General features: G+C 46.6%; 1 protein-coding gene across 4 annotated transcripts in view; it reads right to left on the bottom strand.

Moving 5' to 3' along the window:
• The window catches only part of LOC310922091 (rho guanine nucleotide exchange factor 6-like), a 39,894-nt gene that overhangs the window by 8,520 nt on the left and 15,034 nt on the right, over positions 1-16,340 (bottom strand). For all 4 annotated transcript variants that reach the window (XR_014592291.1, XM_083882412.1, XM_083882413.1 and 1 more), the window contains 12 exons: positions 15,820-16,021; positions 13,221-13,291; positions 12,163-12,257; positions 11,398-11,493; positions 10,437-10,559; positions 9,008-9,146; positions 7,764-7,823; positions 4,704-4,850; positions 3,759-3,845; positions 2,713-2,791; positions 1,706-1,839; positions 1,301-1,426 (listed from right to left, as the gene is read on the bottom strand). Coding sequence is in view for 3 of the 4 variants with exons in the window: in XM_083882412.1 (XP_083738538.1) it covers positions 1,301-1,426; positions 1,706-1,839; positions 2,713-2,791; positions 3,759-3,845; positions 4,704-4,850; positions 7,764-7,823; positions 9,008-9,146; positions 10,437-10,559; positions 11,398-11,493; positions 12,163-12,257; positions 13,221-13,291; positions 15,820-16,021 (1,359 nt within the window). In the remaining variant the exon portion in view is untranslated. The remainder of the gene's footprint in view (positions 1-1,300; positions 1,427-1,705; positions 1,840-2,712; positions 2,792-3,758; positions 3,846-4,703; positions 4,851-7,763; positions 7,824-9,007; positions 9,147-10,436; positions 10,560-11,397; positions 11,494-12,162; positions 12,258-13,220; positions 13,292-15,819; positions 16,022-16,340) is intronic.

Genomic DNA, 16,340 nt, shown 5'->3' with positions numbered 1-16,340 from the left:
GGCCTCTGTGGCAAAAACCTCTCCCCGGTTTTGATGTAGAGAGTTTAATTCCTGCTATGAGTGGCAGCGGACAAGAAACTGCAAAGGACCGTGGTATTAATGATATCACTCAATCTGTGTTTTTTCCCACAGAAAAAATTATCTTCCACCTCAAACCTCTACCTATATTTTTAATTCACCATTCAAGCAAGAAATGGTTTAGCCTCCATCAGGAATTTGGAACGTGCAAAGATTATGGGTCATTTTCAGTCTGCTCAGTTGGTATATAAACAATTTAATTCCCAAACTGAAATGTGTTACTTTACAAATTCTAAAAAATAAATGCAACAAGATTCAATGAGGCTACTTAAAATCTCTACCTGGAGCAGCAGACCCACAGTCCTGCCAGCTGCCAGACTCTTCCACCATCCCTAAGTGCTGGGAGGGCTGAGGGGGTCCAAGTCCCCTCCCTGTCCCCATCCCCATTGGGGCAGAAACACTCCCAGGGCTGCTGTACCAAAAAAGGCAGCTGACTCAGATCCAGAGTGCTCACTTAATAAGGGGAACATTACCTGAAGTACTGGTGAGTAATTCCAAAAATTTAACATGAGGTAGGGAAGGAGAGCACTGCATTAGTGGTGCAGGGTAACAACAGAGCTAGGCTGTATTTTGGGTTTTCCCACACCACATCCCAGCTCCCAAGCTGGGATTCCTGCAGGTGAAGCCATCCCTCGGCTGCTGCCTCCCAGCAGGACCTTGCTGTGTAACACTTGGGTGGGTGGCAAAGGAGGGTCAAGCCCCACATCCTGCTCCAGCTACCAAAACAGGGTGGAAGACACAAGAAACATGGGCAGGCGTTTTGCCTCTTCCTCGTGGTGCACTATTGCTTCTCAGTCCTGTACCACTGAGCTGCTGCAACAGCTGGAACACATTCCAGCAGGGAGCAGGCCCCTGTCCAAGCTCAGACCACAGCAGGAAGGAGGAGAGGGGGCAGCTCCACCATGGCACTGCCAAAAGACAGGGCTCAATGGGACACTCAGATGTGGGACTGGTGACATTCAGCAGCTGAGGGTGCTGGCCATGGCAGCCAACAGCAAACATCCAGTCTGCAAACACATGTACTCATGAGTCCTGTGTAGCACAAAGCCTGACACAACAACCAACATCCATCACAGGACTGGGACCAAACTGGCAGAGTCATTTCTCTCAACATCCCGAAGAACCTACATTTCTGTGTCCTTGCTGTGGGATATGAAACCTGGGCACAAGGTCTACAGATTGTGTGAAATCAGGGTCCTACACAGGCAGGTGGGATTATTACCTCTTTGTAACTCAGTGCTGCTGATGGTCTGAGTGGAGGAGCAGGACGAAGGCAGCTCAAGCTCCAGGGCTTGAGGATTTTGGGGGGTTCCAGAGGCCCACGGATCTGCCCAGCTGAACTAAATGTCTGAGAAAACAGATGAGAAGCAAACCAAGACTGTTAACCACCAAACAAGGCAGAGAAGTGGAGGGGGATGGACAAGTGTTAAGATGCTGAGACATCTAAGTTGCAACAAAAATAGGGCAGGATACATGTAAAATGGTATAAGCACAACATGGTCACAAAGCAAACTGCAGGATGGGTCTTACAGCTGTCATGTTACCTCAGTGCCAGGGTGCTGCTGAAACAGAAAGCTCAGGCAGCAGTGAGGAACCCAGGCAGCAGAGGTCAGGAGGTGACACTTACCGAATGAGGGCTCCAGGACTGTGTTTTGGAGACAGTGATGCATGTCCCTTTGGTCAGCCTTTGCAAGTGGTCAAGCCATTCCTGCAAGTCCTGGCTGGTGCTGCAGGACACAGTGATCCGCTCCATCATGTTCCCTGTGGCAGAGGGTTAAATAACTGTCTTTAGCAAGGGGCAGAGTCTCAGGAGGAAACAGGGTGAGATCAACTTGACACAGCAGGAAATGGCTCCTCACAGTTTGCACAGTCCAGTGGCTCCAAAAAGGCCAAGGCAAAGATAGAAACAGAATCATGGGATCATTAAAGTTGGAAAAGACATCTAAGATCATCAAGTCCAACCATTAACCCAGCACTGCAAGGTGCACCACTAAACCATGTCCCTAAGCATCTCATCTACAATGATGATGTGACTGCCCATCCTGCTCTGGGCAACCACTGACAGTGTGGGAGCTGCAAGAAATGCTAGGGGAACTGGTGAGATGAATGTGTGAGGATTATTTAGTGCTGAAGGTCATTAAACACAACACTTCCATGATTAACAGGATTCTGACACCAAACACCACCAGCGCAAACAGCTGCACTGCAGCCCAGGCACTAAGCATGAAATGACTGTGTATAGCTACAAGTAATGAGATAAACTGAAGGGGAAAATGGGATGAAAGCTCCCTGAGGACCAGAACCATTAATCTGTCAATAAATGAGGTACTCAGAGCTGCAAGGGATGGCTACTGAATGCAGGCAGGGCACACCAGTGCAGAGCAGTGCTACTGGGCTGAGAGATTTGTCCCATACAAAACACTATGGTCTCCAATGGCAGCCAGAGGCAGAGCTCCAGGGCACTTGGAGGAGATTGCCTCAAGCAGGACAGAGGTGCTCAGACACTCAGACACTCATGGTAAAAGAGCAGGAGGAAGATCATGGTGGGGAGTTAAGGGGAAGGAGGACCAGTACTTCTAGTGGCAACTGTTGTTTGCACTGGGAGGACTGCCCCAGGCAGAGAGCCCCACTGACCTGTGATTTCAAACATGTGCTCATTCCCTTCGGCATCTTCCAGCTTTGTCAGTGTAATTCCTGTCAAAGGAAGCTTTCCCTGGGAGAATTGAAGAGCAGTCAGTGTCTGCAGGTGTTGTTCTGCTTGTTTCTGCTGATTCCTTTCTTTTTGGAAATTGTAATTTAAAATTAATTTGTAAAGGCTTCAGACTGCATGAAGAGTCTCCTTTAATGTATGGATCTAGATTTCCCTTCACAACTAGGTCAAACCCTGAAGACGAGGTTCTCATGACAACTGAATCATCCCTGCCTCATCTGCTGCCCTTTCCCTTCATTCAGTGCAAACCTTTTTTACAGTCAAGTCAGAAGGATCAATTTCCCCTGGCTTTTTCTGAAAGCCTTCCCCATCCCTCTAATTTGCATGCTGAACTGCCTGCTCACCTTACTCCCACCGATGGGTCAAATCAGAAAACCCAGCCAAATATTTCCCAAATCTTTCTCATCTCCCTTGCTATGACAAATGACACATCAAAACAAGAGCATGCTTTTCCTGGAAGTGTTGATGGTTTCAGACAGCTGGAGAAAAGCCAAGCTCTCAACAGCCATTGGATGGTATGGAAAATGGTAAAACACAAGAAATGCAGAGTTATACATAGTACCTCAGGAGTGGAATTTTCATGCTCTTTGCAGTGGGCTTTATAAATATTTTCCAGAGATGGCACAAAATGGAGAGCCAGCTGGCTGGTCAAAACCCCACAGCTAAGTCAGGACACCTTACACACACACCCCACTCTCAAGAACAGCAGGTAGAACAACAAGTTTTGAGGGTTTTTTTTGGTTGTTTTTTATAATTTCACAGCATTCACTTAACAAATGCTGCTTAACCAATTATCAGGACAAAGGCACTGACTATCCTGGCACATGGTAAAGCCAAGTCCTGGTCCCCAGCCTGGGGTGTTTGCATCACAACAGAGTTTGAAGGATGTAGAGGACTTGAATTTGATAAGAACTATCTGATTTGCTTTTTTACACCGAAGGCCTTGCAACTTCAAACTAAGCATGCCTACCTGATAGATGAACCCACTCATCCGTGGGCTGGCAGACAGCATCAGCAAAACATTGGAAAATAACAAGAAATACCGCTCCTCTTTCTCCTGGGAGGATAAGAATTTAGGTTAGTCCAGTCTGCAATGCATCACAAGCACCTGCCTCTAGCAAACTGAACTTGTTGCAACTGGAATCCCAGCCTGTGAGATCACCCCCAAAACAACTATCCTGGCTTCTTTTTCCTTACAGCATCTCATTTATGCACCAGTTTTCCCTGCATATATTTTTGTCTGCATCCTGCTAATCCTCTTCCAATCATTGCAGAGTGCCTCAGAAGGCCTTATGTCCCCCAGAATCTCACATCCCAAACAAGAAAGACTTTTGGGACTAGATGCTGCACGGGTTTGTTTTACAGGTCTTGCCTTCCCAGGGAAAAATTGCTACAGCAAGCAATTCAATGCTAACAGGTACTTTCCCACACTGAGCATGCATCACACATGGCTTTAGCACCACTGAGGAAGGTCTGTCAGGCACTGGTGCGATGCATTAGGACCAGTAGGACAAGAATGACTCCAGTTAGTTCCAAAGCACAGTCAGCTTTGGGATGAGGCATCAGAGCAGCCCCTGTGCTGCGCATAGGACATTTTCTAGTCACTCTCATTTCTCAGAGTAAGTCACAGGGGAGAAAGAGGGAAATTAATGTACTATATGACACTGAGATACTTCTTTTCTTGAAGTGCGTCACCAAAGGCCTGAAGCTAAGCCTATGGGGTGCCTGACTCACTCCAACGATGTGCACAGTCCCATTGCACAGCTCTTCCCAAGGTAAAATTATTTATCAGCATTATTTGTCATCAGTTTGTGGCCTGGAAGGAGAGGAGCTGTCGCCTCACATCACTTACCCCAGGAGCAAGTGGGTATTCAGACATGAGGTCTTTAGCCAGCAGAAGGAACACCACACTCACCTCACTTCCCCCAGACTGCACCATAACCTGGGACATGTAGATGACATTTCCCATCATTTTTATGTCCTCTCCTTCCCAGCACTGGATGGATTCAGAAAGGATTTGCAGCTCAAGTTGTTTCCTCTTCCTCAGCTCCTGGCATTGTGACTGGGAATCACAGTAGAGCTTTTGTTAGCCAAAGGGCAGGAGCCAACCCAAACCATCCCAGTTTCACCAGCAACACTCACACAGCCCTATGGGCTCAGGGATGGTCATGTCACATATCAGGAAAGCCTGCTTTGGCCCCATTACATAAAGTTTGTTAAAAAATCACATCCTAGTAATTTATGAAGTAATGATTACATTCAAATGTCAAGGAAATTGCAAACTGCACTGTGCAAACTTTTCTTTCCAAACCAGCCCTACCTCTGAGAGTTCAGGGTCACAATTTCCAAACCAAGACAGTTGCACAGTTAAATGTCTAATTTTGCTATTGCTTAGAGGGATTTTGCCCATTTTGTCCAAACAGCAGAGTTGAACTTGCAGCACTGCAAGTCCCCATAAGTCAGATGGGTGGATATTTTCTAATCAAAATCTGGGAACCCAAAAGCAGGACTGGGCAGTGCTGTAGGTTAGCACAAAAAAGAATCTTCTGACAGTGCTGTAATTGAAAAGAATGCACCACTGCTGGGCAGCTGGGGACTGGAGAAGCTCCAGGGAGGGACCAGTCTCTCATCAGCTCTCAGCAAGAGAGGACAATGCTGACTGAACAAAGAGCCCTGCAAATCCAAGCAATACTTCCTTTAACTGACCCTTCTGTCAACAGGGAAAATTTCTGCAAAGCCAAACCAAGGCTGTTTTCACCAACTGCTTGTTTTTTTCCAAACCCCTTTTTCTGACAGAGATTTTCCTCCTTTCCAATTCATTGACTATCCAGCTCTTCAAAGAGGGAGGCTGCACTGGGTCTAGTTTGAAACCACATACATTTGAACCAAACTGTGGGGGTTTACTCTGGTTCTACAACTGTTGTATGTTTTGATGGTTCCCCAAGTGTCTGAATCCAATGTTCCTAGGATAAAAATCCAAATATAATCCACAGGAGTTCATCACAGTCTGTGCAGAGGCACCACTGTGAATCACAGCAGCTCCTTGGTCTCTCCCTGCCTTTGCTCAGGAGCCTTCCTGGCCCTATAACAGGATCACATGCCCATCACAAGGGACACCTCTGCCAGTCTAACCTCAAATCCACACTGAACCTCTTTAGTTGTGTCATAATGACATTAAATTACTCATCGCCCAAGTACACATTTCAAGTAAAACCATCCAGCACTTATGAAATTTCCTAAAGATGAATGACACTTTGTAATTTAAATGAGTTATTCCCCTACTAGCTTCGAGAATAAATGGAAAGGGTGCTGAGTTTCTAAGTAAATGTAAATATAACATGATCTCCCTTACCTATTTTTTATTAACTTTCTCCTCCCCATCTTTTATCTACACTGCTAAACACTTGCATCTGTCACAAATGTGTGACATCTCTTGTGCTAAAGGAAGCTGGACCATATCTGGAGTGGTTATAGTGAAAGGTTCTCTGTGGCTACAAAGCAAGAGAGACTAGAGCTTTTTTAATAACCAAAAAAAAAGCTTTTCCAGGTAAAATCTTTGTGCTTTCTCCCCTCTATTTCATCTCAGTGCAGCAAGACTTTGAGGGGTGCAGGTAACAGTTCACAGAAATAGGTTTGTTATCTCTGACTCATCCCTTCTCTCTGTTCCCCACCGATGGCCATGGCACCTGGAGCCACAAATTACTGGAATGTGGTCCAAGCCTCCTGATGCCCATGGAGCAAACCTCAGCAAAACCAGGAGTTACTGCATGGGCTCAGAGAGGAACTCCCCATTGGTACCAGCACTTGGGCCAGTCACAGCCATGCTAACCTCTCCCTCAATGAGCAAGGGGTGGTCTAGTTTCAGGTGGCAAATGATTCGGGAATGGAGGCAACAGGAGATGAAAGGGACCCTGCTGCCACCACGGTCCACATGTGGCTTTCAGTAATAGAGGAGAAAGTTGAAGATCCACTGTTGGGAAAGATTAATCAGGGAAACCTTATAAATATGATTGCTTAGCAAAAGATTCTGAAAATATGAAACCTGTAGTTGAGATAGAAATGGAAGCTTACTTTGAGTTGTAGGATACTGAGTCTTAGTTACTACATAACCTAAAGACAATAGCCTAGCCAGCTGAAGGAGAATCCCTTTTGATTGAACAAGACCTTTCTGCTGGCTAAGGGATCCAAAGGTCAATGTAGCAAAACAGAAAAGTCTAAAGAGTAGTTTTTAGAGTTTAAAATATAACACATGGTAATGTAGTAGTTCTTATAGGCTGTATGTAGATTCTATAGGGTTTTGTGTCTTGTATTGGTTGGTCACTGTAAATTAGAATATTCATCACAAAAGGAGATATAATGTATTGTAACCAGGACCTCGCTCTCTTGTCTTGGCTCTCCTACCTTTCGCCCCTCTTCTCTTCTCTCTTTGCCCTCTTCACTCTCTGGTCCCTGCTCTCTTGGTTTTCCTCTTCGCTCTTTCTCTCTGGACCTCACTCTCCTTTCCCTGCTCTTACCTCTGTTCTCTTCCCCCTGCACTCTGACCCCTGCCACGTTGCTCTAGCTCTCTCCCCTCTTCTTGCCAGCTTACCCTCTTGCTCTCTCTCTCGTTCTCTCTCTGGGACCTCCCTTCAGCCGAGGCTGGAGGCTGAAGGGAAGGCCCTTTCTACCCACGACCCTTGCAATAAAACCACATATTCTAGAATATCTCAGGTTTGCAGAGTACTTTGTCCCTGTAAGTATCGAATGCTTCTACAATCCACCATCTCTGCTCTGGGACCACAGAGCCAGTGTGCACTTGCTGCAGCCAGAGGAGCAGCTCTAGGCTTGAAATGTGAAATTAAGTTTCTTTGTAACCCATCTTTTCCATTCCAAAAGACCTTTTTTTCCTAATGAGGAGACAAATGTCAGGTTTGACTCATTCTTCATGAAATGCAGACCTGAAATGGAGTGCTCTATTTTAAGAATTGCCACCTACCACAAGGGACTTGAAGGATGTGACAGCTTTCAAAACATCTTCATGATCTGCATGCGCCTCCTAGTGAAGGGAGAACAAATTTCTCAGCCATCAGCAGCAGCGTAACCGACCCTGAGCATCAACCCACCCTGAGCATCACCCACAGCATCACAGCTTAAACCTCAGTCCTACTGATTCATACAACAAAACTTCCACATCCAGCTTAGAAACTAAGAGAAATGGTGACGTGTGTGTCCCTAAATCCACTGCTGAATTGCCTGCAAAGAGCAGGCAAAGAGCGTGTTATCCCTGCACAAGCATGGTGGTTGCAGCCAGGCTCAACTCAGTCCCTGCAGCTCAGCTCAGCCAGGTGAGAGGGTACAGGTAGGTCTGGAATGTGCCTACCCTGCAGGCTCTCATGACTTGTCCTATGCAGGAGTATCCCTGGCTCAAGCATAGAAGTTTTAATGCTTTGGCTTGATTGTAGGTCATGGATAAGTGGGCTGAATTAACTGGCAATTAAAACTGGATGAGGGGAAAAAGTAAACTTGCTTAAAAACACACTGTTACTTCTGTTTTCTTCAGCCCCTTGCACCACCCTTGAGTTTTGCCTTCCTGCAGCTGGAGTGCACCAGCAGTGAGTAGCAGAGCTCCAATAGCAGAGATCTCTACAGTCCCTGGGGCAAGAAATGTCCTGAAGCAGACCTGCTTCTTGCCAAGGAAGTCTTTGTGCCCCTGGCTATTCTCCCTGCTCCCAGGAACTAGCTCTCCACCCGTGTCTGTGCTGGCTGCCAGATCCATGTCTGTCTGTGCAGCTCTGCCTCCACCCAGGAGCACAACCCTGGGGCAAGGGGTGGGAATGTGCCTGTGAGCCACAGGAGTGAGTGGCCAGGCTTAGGAATCTCATCAAATTATAACAAAAACACAGATTTATTCTTGGCTGTGCAAATAAACAGCAGCTGCAGCCCAACCCTAGACTGCTTTTACTTGTGCTGGAAATGGCCCATCTTTGAGGAAAGGCTGGGGTGAAGAGCAGGCAATGCATTTCCACAACATTCCTCAGACTCTTCCACCAGTTTCTCACTTTTAATCTGAAAGGTGGATAATGTCTGGGGGACATGAGACATCTCCTTGGAGATGTGGTAAGTACTTTTAGCCACATGATGCTCAAATACCAAGAGGCAGAGGGGTCTCTTGAAGCTCAGGGAGCAGCTCTGGCAGCATCAAGGAGCAGAGCCTGCCCAGCAGCCCCACACCCCACCTACCTCCATGTGCCGCTCCAGCTCCTGCAGCAGTGTCACATATTTATCCAGCCTCAGGAAGGGTTTGCTGAGGCTTGTGGTCAGGATGAGAATGCCTGGGCTGGCTGCACCCTGGCTCTCCATGAACTTCTCCAGCTCATCGCTATAAAAAGAGACAACAACAACGAGGGTTCTCAGAGCTGAGGGCTGTTTTGCTGCCTCCCATGCTCTCCTGATGTCCAGGGCTCTGCTCTGAGCTGGTGTAGTGCCTCTTTAAAGGCAGCACAAATTCCCCTCTGAGCACCCCCAACTCACCACCAACTCCATGGAGCAGGCAGGGTGCTTCTAGCCAAGCAAGACCCTTCTCCCTTGGAGAGCAGGACAGGATGCTGTGTGGTCACAGGTGTTGGAATGCACAGCCCCTGGGGCACATTGGTGCCAGCAGCTGGTCCCCCAGCACAGCAAGGTGGCACAGGGCCAGGTATCTGGTGGATGGGGAGAGGGGGGCGAGGGCTGCATAGGCTGGTGCTGTGCTGGAGGAGGCTGCAGCAATGCACTGGAGCCCTGCTGGAAGCTGTGATGCAGGTGTTTGCATGTACATTTCTCCAGAGAACATGGCTTCTGTGCGTCAGTACATTTGCCAAAGCTGATTCTTTGGTTGATTTAGGAAAAGGGGTCAGACTGAGGAATTGCATGAATGAGTAATTTGCTGGAGCCAGGCTTGTTGTTACACTGAATTAAAGCTGGATTTCAGCAGGTAAGTAAATACATTGTGGGTTCCCATTGCAGAATGGGAAGAGTTAAACACTATGGATGTGGTCCTGGCTTTCCCATTGTTGCAGGGAGGACAGCTAACCTGCATTAGGAATGACACAGTGGTAGCATCTTGGCTTGGCACACTTTTGAGCAGGACATCACATAAATTCAAGTGTCTACTAATGTGGGTCACGTTGAAGAAAGATGCTATTAATGTGATCTACCAATGACCCTGAAAATCAACAATCTGGTTGAATAGAAGCTTAATAAACTGGGTAACTGGGTGACTCGATGACCATCCTCCTTCTGCAGCGATGTGTCCCCCCACCATGGTGCCAAAGGGGAACACCCTCCCATTTGTCAGTGTGTGAGCACTTGAGCAGTAGGTCTGAAAAAGCATCCGGGTCCTTTAGCAAGTAACAATCACAGAAGATGCTGTTGCCAGAGCTGAGGCTGCCTGTTTGACCCAAGGTAGGAGTCCTGTATGTGCAAAAAAGACCTGTGAGATCAGCTCTGAACACGAGCAGTGTGAGTTGTCTTCATGCTGAAGCTGAAAGGCCCTGCTGAAAAGCCCAAAGCCTCAGCAGCAGGAAATACCCTTGCCCTATTGTCAAAACAGGTCAACAGCCATGCCAAGCCAAGTATTAATAACAAAAGTTAACTTTTTTAAGGAGTCTGAATCTCCTCCATCACTCACCTGTGCTGTGTGAGGACATTCACTGCTGAAGGGTGGTTAGCACAGTATGTCAGGTACAGGGAGCGGATCTGGGGCATCAGGTTCATGAAACAGCTTCCCACACACTGCTGGTTCTCAGGGAGCCTACAGACACCAACACACCAGCCATGTTAAGCCTCTGGATCTGCACCCTGCAGCCACAGCACTCTTAGGGACCTGCCCAGGAACTACCCACTGCTCAGGGAAGTTCCCAGATCACCTCATAACTGCAGCACTGAGCAAAATACTCACAGCTGCCACCTGGGGAGGAGGAAGAGGGGGACCCTCAGGTGGATCTGGGTTCCTGTGGTGCAGACAGTGAGCATCACAACACATTATCAGCCTCAGACAACCTGTGACTCAACCTGATATGTATCACCAGCAGAGCTACAGCTGGGATGATGAAGATGTGGATGTGCTGGAACTAGGGGCAGTGCAGGGGCAGGTCCCACTCTCTGGGCTGCCCATGAATATGAAAAGATGGAGAAAGAAGGAGAAGCCATGGCCTGAATATATTCCAAATATTCAGTCTTTCCCCATCTCTTTTCAGCCCTTAGCTAAGGCTAAACATGTCTGCCAGCCTCTCTGCAGGAAATTATCACCTCTAATAATTTTCTCTTTGCTCCCTGGCAATTCCCATCTTCATACCTGCCAGATCTCCCACCCTGCATGTGTCTGCATCTTTGGGTTAGGCACACTTTTCTGTCAATTCTAGTGACACTCATTCAGCAGATAGATGCTTTAACACCAGCAATGTCAGAGTTCCTTCTACCTTCTCTCCTGCCAAAGCACTGCCTGCCACCTTTCCTCAGCCCTGTTATTTTCTTCTATATTTAACAAGTCTAAGACAGTAGCCAGGAGGAACAATAATGAACATGTCTTTCTATTATTTTTACCTACAGTTGAAAAGCTTAACAACCTCAGTGCTATGACACAAACTTACTTTGCAACTTCTTCCAAGGCTTGGTTCAGTGTTTGCTGAAAAGCAGAGATTTCTTCCACGTTTCCCAGCAATGCCACAATGTCCCCAGCACTGAGCCTACAAGAACCAAATTGCCAGTCACCATCAGAGAAAAGTTGCTCTCAGGAGCACCCCGTTTTTATTGATCAGCAGCCCTTCCAAAAAGACACAAAAATTTCTCCTTCCCCAGATACAGCATTGGACAGAACACAAAATTCATGATCTGTGAGCTCCAGACCACAGTCTCCTGGAGAAGACTTCTGCTGCCAAGGATTATCTTAATTGGATTTTAATCACTTAATCCCACTAATCTTCTCAGACCGTTAGCTGTCTAATAGACACAGACAGATGGGATTTCAGCCAGAGGTGGGGAGGGAGGTGTGTGCAGACACAGAGTTTTGTCTTCAGGGATTCATGCCATGTGTTTCCCTGTGGGAGGAGGGTCCTACAGATAGGGGCTTCTTTGTTCCTTGAGTGAGGTTGGATGTTTCCAAAGCTAATGTGCCTGTTTCTGTCATCCTAAGAGTCACTCTCATACCACTCTCATTTAGGCTTACAAGGCTGAGAGCACAAAAAAATTTCCCACACAAAGATTTTGGGAAGGGAGAAGTGACTGAAATACAGAGGCCTTAGAATATCACTCTCCCATCCCTCCTGACTGGACAATGTCTAAACACATGCCCTCTGTCCATGACACCCCAAGGCTCCCACAGTGTTCTCTCCACCTCAGATGCCCTTATATCTTACTTATCGTAACACTGGAGGGGTCTTAAGTAAGTTCCCAGAAGTGACTGTAGTTCCTTTGCATAATCTCGTTCTGTTTCCAGAATATTTTGCAACACCTAGGGTGAGAGACAGAGCACTGAGAAAAGATCTTTGTACTAGCAAATTAGTCAAAAGAACACGAAATCAGTTTCCAAGTCTGAAAAAGCATGGAAGTGTATTTTAAGTCCAGAAATTACATTTCTTAATGCAGAACCCAGAACACTCAGGAAAGTCCTGGTGGTCAAATATTGAGATTTACTTTGCAAACTTGGGGAGGCCTGGAAAACAGGTGTTAAAGGCTGCACTAAAGATGGCTTCTGTGGCAGATCAAGCCAGGGCACACCTCATTTGCCACTTCAGGGATGTAATGATCTGGGTTTGGTCCTGCTAATCTATCTCAGCAGCTGGTTTGTCTTTGGCCACACAGCAAGCAAAACAGGTAACTGCCCCTGCTTTGACAGACCTCCTCACTTTGGCAGCAATATGTAAAGAAGGGGATGTTTCCCCACCCCTTCTGCAGCAGCAATTCATGGCCTGGCAGGCTGTGAACCTGCTCCAAAGCCAAGGCCAGTTACAAAGCCAGGCCATGAGCTGTGGCAGCTGCCCATTCTCCAAGGGCTGCAGCTGCTGGCAGAGGCACAGGACAGGCACCTTGGGGTGTAACATCGCTAGCCAAACCCAAGAAAAGGGCCAGAGCCCTGATTAGGCTTGCTTACACTGTGACATTATCTCCCTACCTTTATCAACAGGAAATGCTGTGCCTTATCCCCCTGCACTGATCTGAAAACTGCCACCTCTCCTTAATTATCTCAATTGTCTACTTCAAGTCTCTACTTTTGACATCTTGCAGCCAGTTCCATTTGTGGTTTTTTGTCTCAACAGCCTTGAATCAAGGGAATGGAAACAGCTGCATTTAAACAGTCACATCCCCAATTGTTACAAATTGCTTTAATGATTTTAAGGGAAGGAGTCAGAAGATTAATAACATGGTACTTATTAAAATGTATGATAAAATGTATGATCAGCACTTTAAAACTTACCACAGGGTAATAATTCTTTGTCAGCTGAGTGTTTTCTAGCCCTTTTAATGCTTTGGGAGAGAGTGGTTTATCTGTACAAAAAAAAATAAAAATTAATAAATTACAGTGCACAGCTCTCATTCCATCAGGAAAAGACACTGCCACATTATGTCCAGCAAATATAACTTCACCCCTGTGACCACAAAACTTCAATTTCAGGGTTTGCTTCCCCATTTCACAAAAAACTAGGATAAAACCAGTGGCATGCACAACACTGACAGTGGCCAAGTGAGTCACACCAGAAACTTTGTGCAGCCTCTGCCAACCAACATCCAGGTTTGCTCCAAAATCCCTGACAGCAGCCCAGTATCTGGCAATGTTTGGAACTACAGTGTTGCTTCACCTGGCCCACTGAATTTGGTTTTAAAACTGGGTGTCTGTCAGAAATGGCAGATACTATGTTTTTTTCCAGGTGATTCACAAAGCACTTCAAGCCAATCCCAATCAAAATGCTGACCTCCCATCCCCATAGTCACTTGTGATGCAAAATCCTTCTCTGAATGAAGGTAGATTTAAATGAAAAGCTCACAAAACCCTGGAAATCAATTCTCATTCTGCATTTGATAAATCCTTGTGGATGCCTCCAGCACTGTACATATGTGCACACACACACACATATGGACAAATCCCTGCTCCAATTTTCCTTCCCTAGAGAAGCCCCTTTCCTTTCAGCAGCATGGCTTTCCCAGCAACACCATCCCCCCCTAGACTGAGACAAGCAGGCAGTGCAAGGCTTCCCCAGTCCTGGCCACACTGCACATACTGAAACAGCTCCATGCCATGTGGAGCAGCCAGGCTCTTCTGTCTCCCTGCAGTCGCTTACACAAGGCAATTACTTTCACACTGATAGCAGAGGAGAAACTTGAAATTGATAAATTTAGCTTCTTTATGTACTGTCTAATTATTACCCTTGTAGTGCTTCCTGTCACTTCCAGCTAAAGGCTCACAGGAGCTCAGCTCCACAGTTACGTCACAGAATCACAGAACATTTCCACCCAAAGGGCACACTTAAGACACAACAGAGGTATGGACACTGCTGAAAAACAAGTAACTCCATTCAGAGTGACAAGTCTTACACTGTGAAGGTGGGAAAAGCAGCTCCCTGCCACCTGCAGCCCCAGCAGCATTCCTGAGGCAGGGAGGGTTTACTGGTGATCCCTCATTCCTCACTTGCAATACGGACACATCTCCTGAGCACACAGACACTAGGGCAATGAAGCCATGTGAAATGGTGCTGAGAGAGGATCTGGAGGGAAAAGCTCTGCAGACAGAAAAATCTGATGGGCTCTTACATCAGAATCTATGGGAGACTGGCCCTTCAGTGAGGTACTGTCATGTCATGCAGCTCCCATCTGATTTTCCCTATAGGATTCAAGTTTGCTCTCCTTTGTTTAACACATCTCTCTTCTCCCCTCACTGAGTTAATTAGTGATTCCTGAGTTGTGCCAGACAAGCCTTCAATCCCTGCTGCAACTTCCTGCTCCAGCTCAGACATCATTTCCCATAGGGAAACAGTGGGAGATATCCTAACAGTGATTTTTTTCATTTAGAATTAAATAAAAACTGACCTAATTCTGAGCACTAAATCATGAATTTTTTTCTTCCCTCCTTTGCTTTATTTTTTCAAGGGTAGAAGCAAGGATGTCTAACAGGCTGCACATTTTGCAGCTACTTTGCAGACCCCTGCTGGCATCTCAATGTTTGAGGCCAGAGCAGATCCTGAGCCATAAAACCAGCACCAAGCACACAACTGGTCTCTGTCTACGACAAGTCCTCAAGGCACATTAAGGAGTTAAGTTGCATTTTGCCAAAAAACAGTTTAATCTCACACAAAGGCCTGGGCAGGGGTGAGCTGCTTGAATGGATGTGTAGTGCCACAGGGCAGTTGGCCAGGGGCTTCACATTATCACCACCCTACATCTTGGTACAACCACATCGCAGAAAATGTTAAGGACATGCAAGACAAAGCTCAATAAAGGCAGATATCATCAGATCACCCTCTCCCTCTTCCTTTCTCAATATTGCAGCAGAAGCATCTGGGGAAAAATGTACTCTGTGAAATCAACCATCACTATGGACCAAAACAGAGGCCATGCCCTGTGGCCATGCAGTTTTTGTCAGATTCCACACTGTGATGGTGAGCATCCATTCCATTGATGCCTGAAAAGCCAGGATCAAACACAAATACATTGCCTGACCAAGGTCTCTAACAAAAAGCTAGTTCTGCACTCAGACACTGGAATGACCTGATGGCTTCCCAGGACAAAGGGGACCCACATCCATCTCTGTCCTCATCCTCTGACAATATCCCTGCTTCTGTGCTGCTGGGGCTTGGGGGGAGCAAGAGAAAGGCATAATGTGCTGAGAAGAGGGTGAAGCAGCTCTCAAGCAATTCATCCGAAACACTGCGTGTTACCCTTCCATTCATCCTTCCATTAGCCCAGGTGCCTGAAGTACACAAACAGTCCTTAATAAATAGCAGCAATTTCCCAAAGGCATGAGGGTACTCACTGCATTGTGCCACTGCCATTCAATCAGCCCTTGAAAGCAATTTGCTTACCGGTGGATTTGATTTCTCTGACGTAGTTGCTTGGGAACCAGCCTGTTTTTCCATTCAAGGTGCCTTCCCACCAGCCCCCTTCTTCAACTCGGGTGACATAAATAATGTCTCCTTTGTTAACAGAGAGTTCATCCTCATTGGTCTGCTTAAAATTGAACCTGGCCTTTACCACCAGCTGATGACTGCCATTCTCGGTCATCTCCTAAGGAAAGAAATGTAGAAAAACATCAGTAAATAGTCAAAAAAAGCAGAAACCATTAGGACAAGCCATTGTCCTTCTCTGTTGTGGCAGCTGTTTTTTCAGTATTGCTCTGTATAACAACCCATAATATCTTGCTGTTGTGCAAACTCTCCCTTCAGAGGACCACAAGGTTCCTCCCAAGCATTAATTTAGTTTCCCAGTGCAGTGGGTGGCAGATAAGAATCACTCTTCTCCTGTCACATAGAGAAACATTGCAGTTTAGAGAAGCTGCGGGACCCTCCAGCTGAGACAGCAAACCCATGATGGAGATCAGGAGAGA

Source organism: Zosterops lateralis (assembly GCF_965231275.1).
Source record: "Zosterops lateralis genome assembly, chromosome: W".
NCBI lineage: Eukaryota > Metazoa > Chordata > Aves > Passeriformes > Zosteropidae > Zosterops > Zosterops lateralis.
This window is presented reverse-complemented; position numbering and strand designations above follow the sequence as displayed.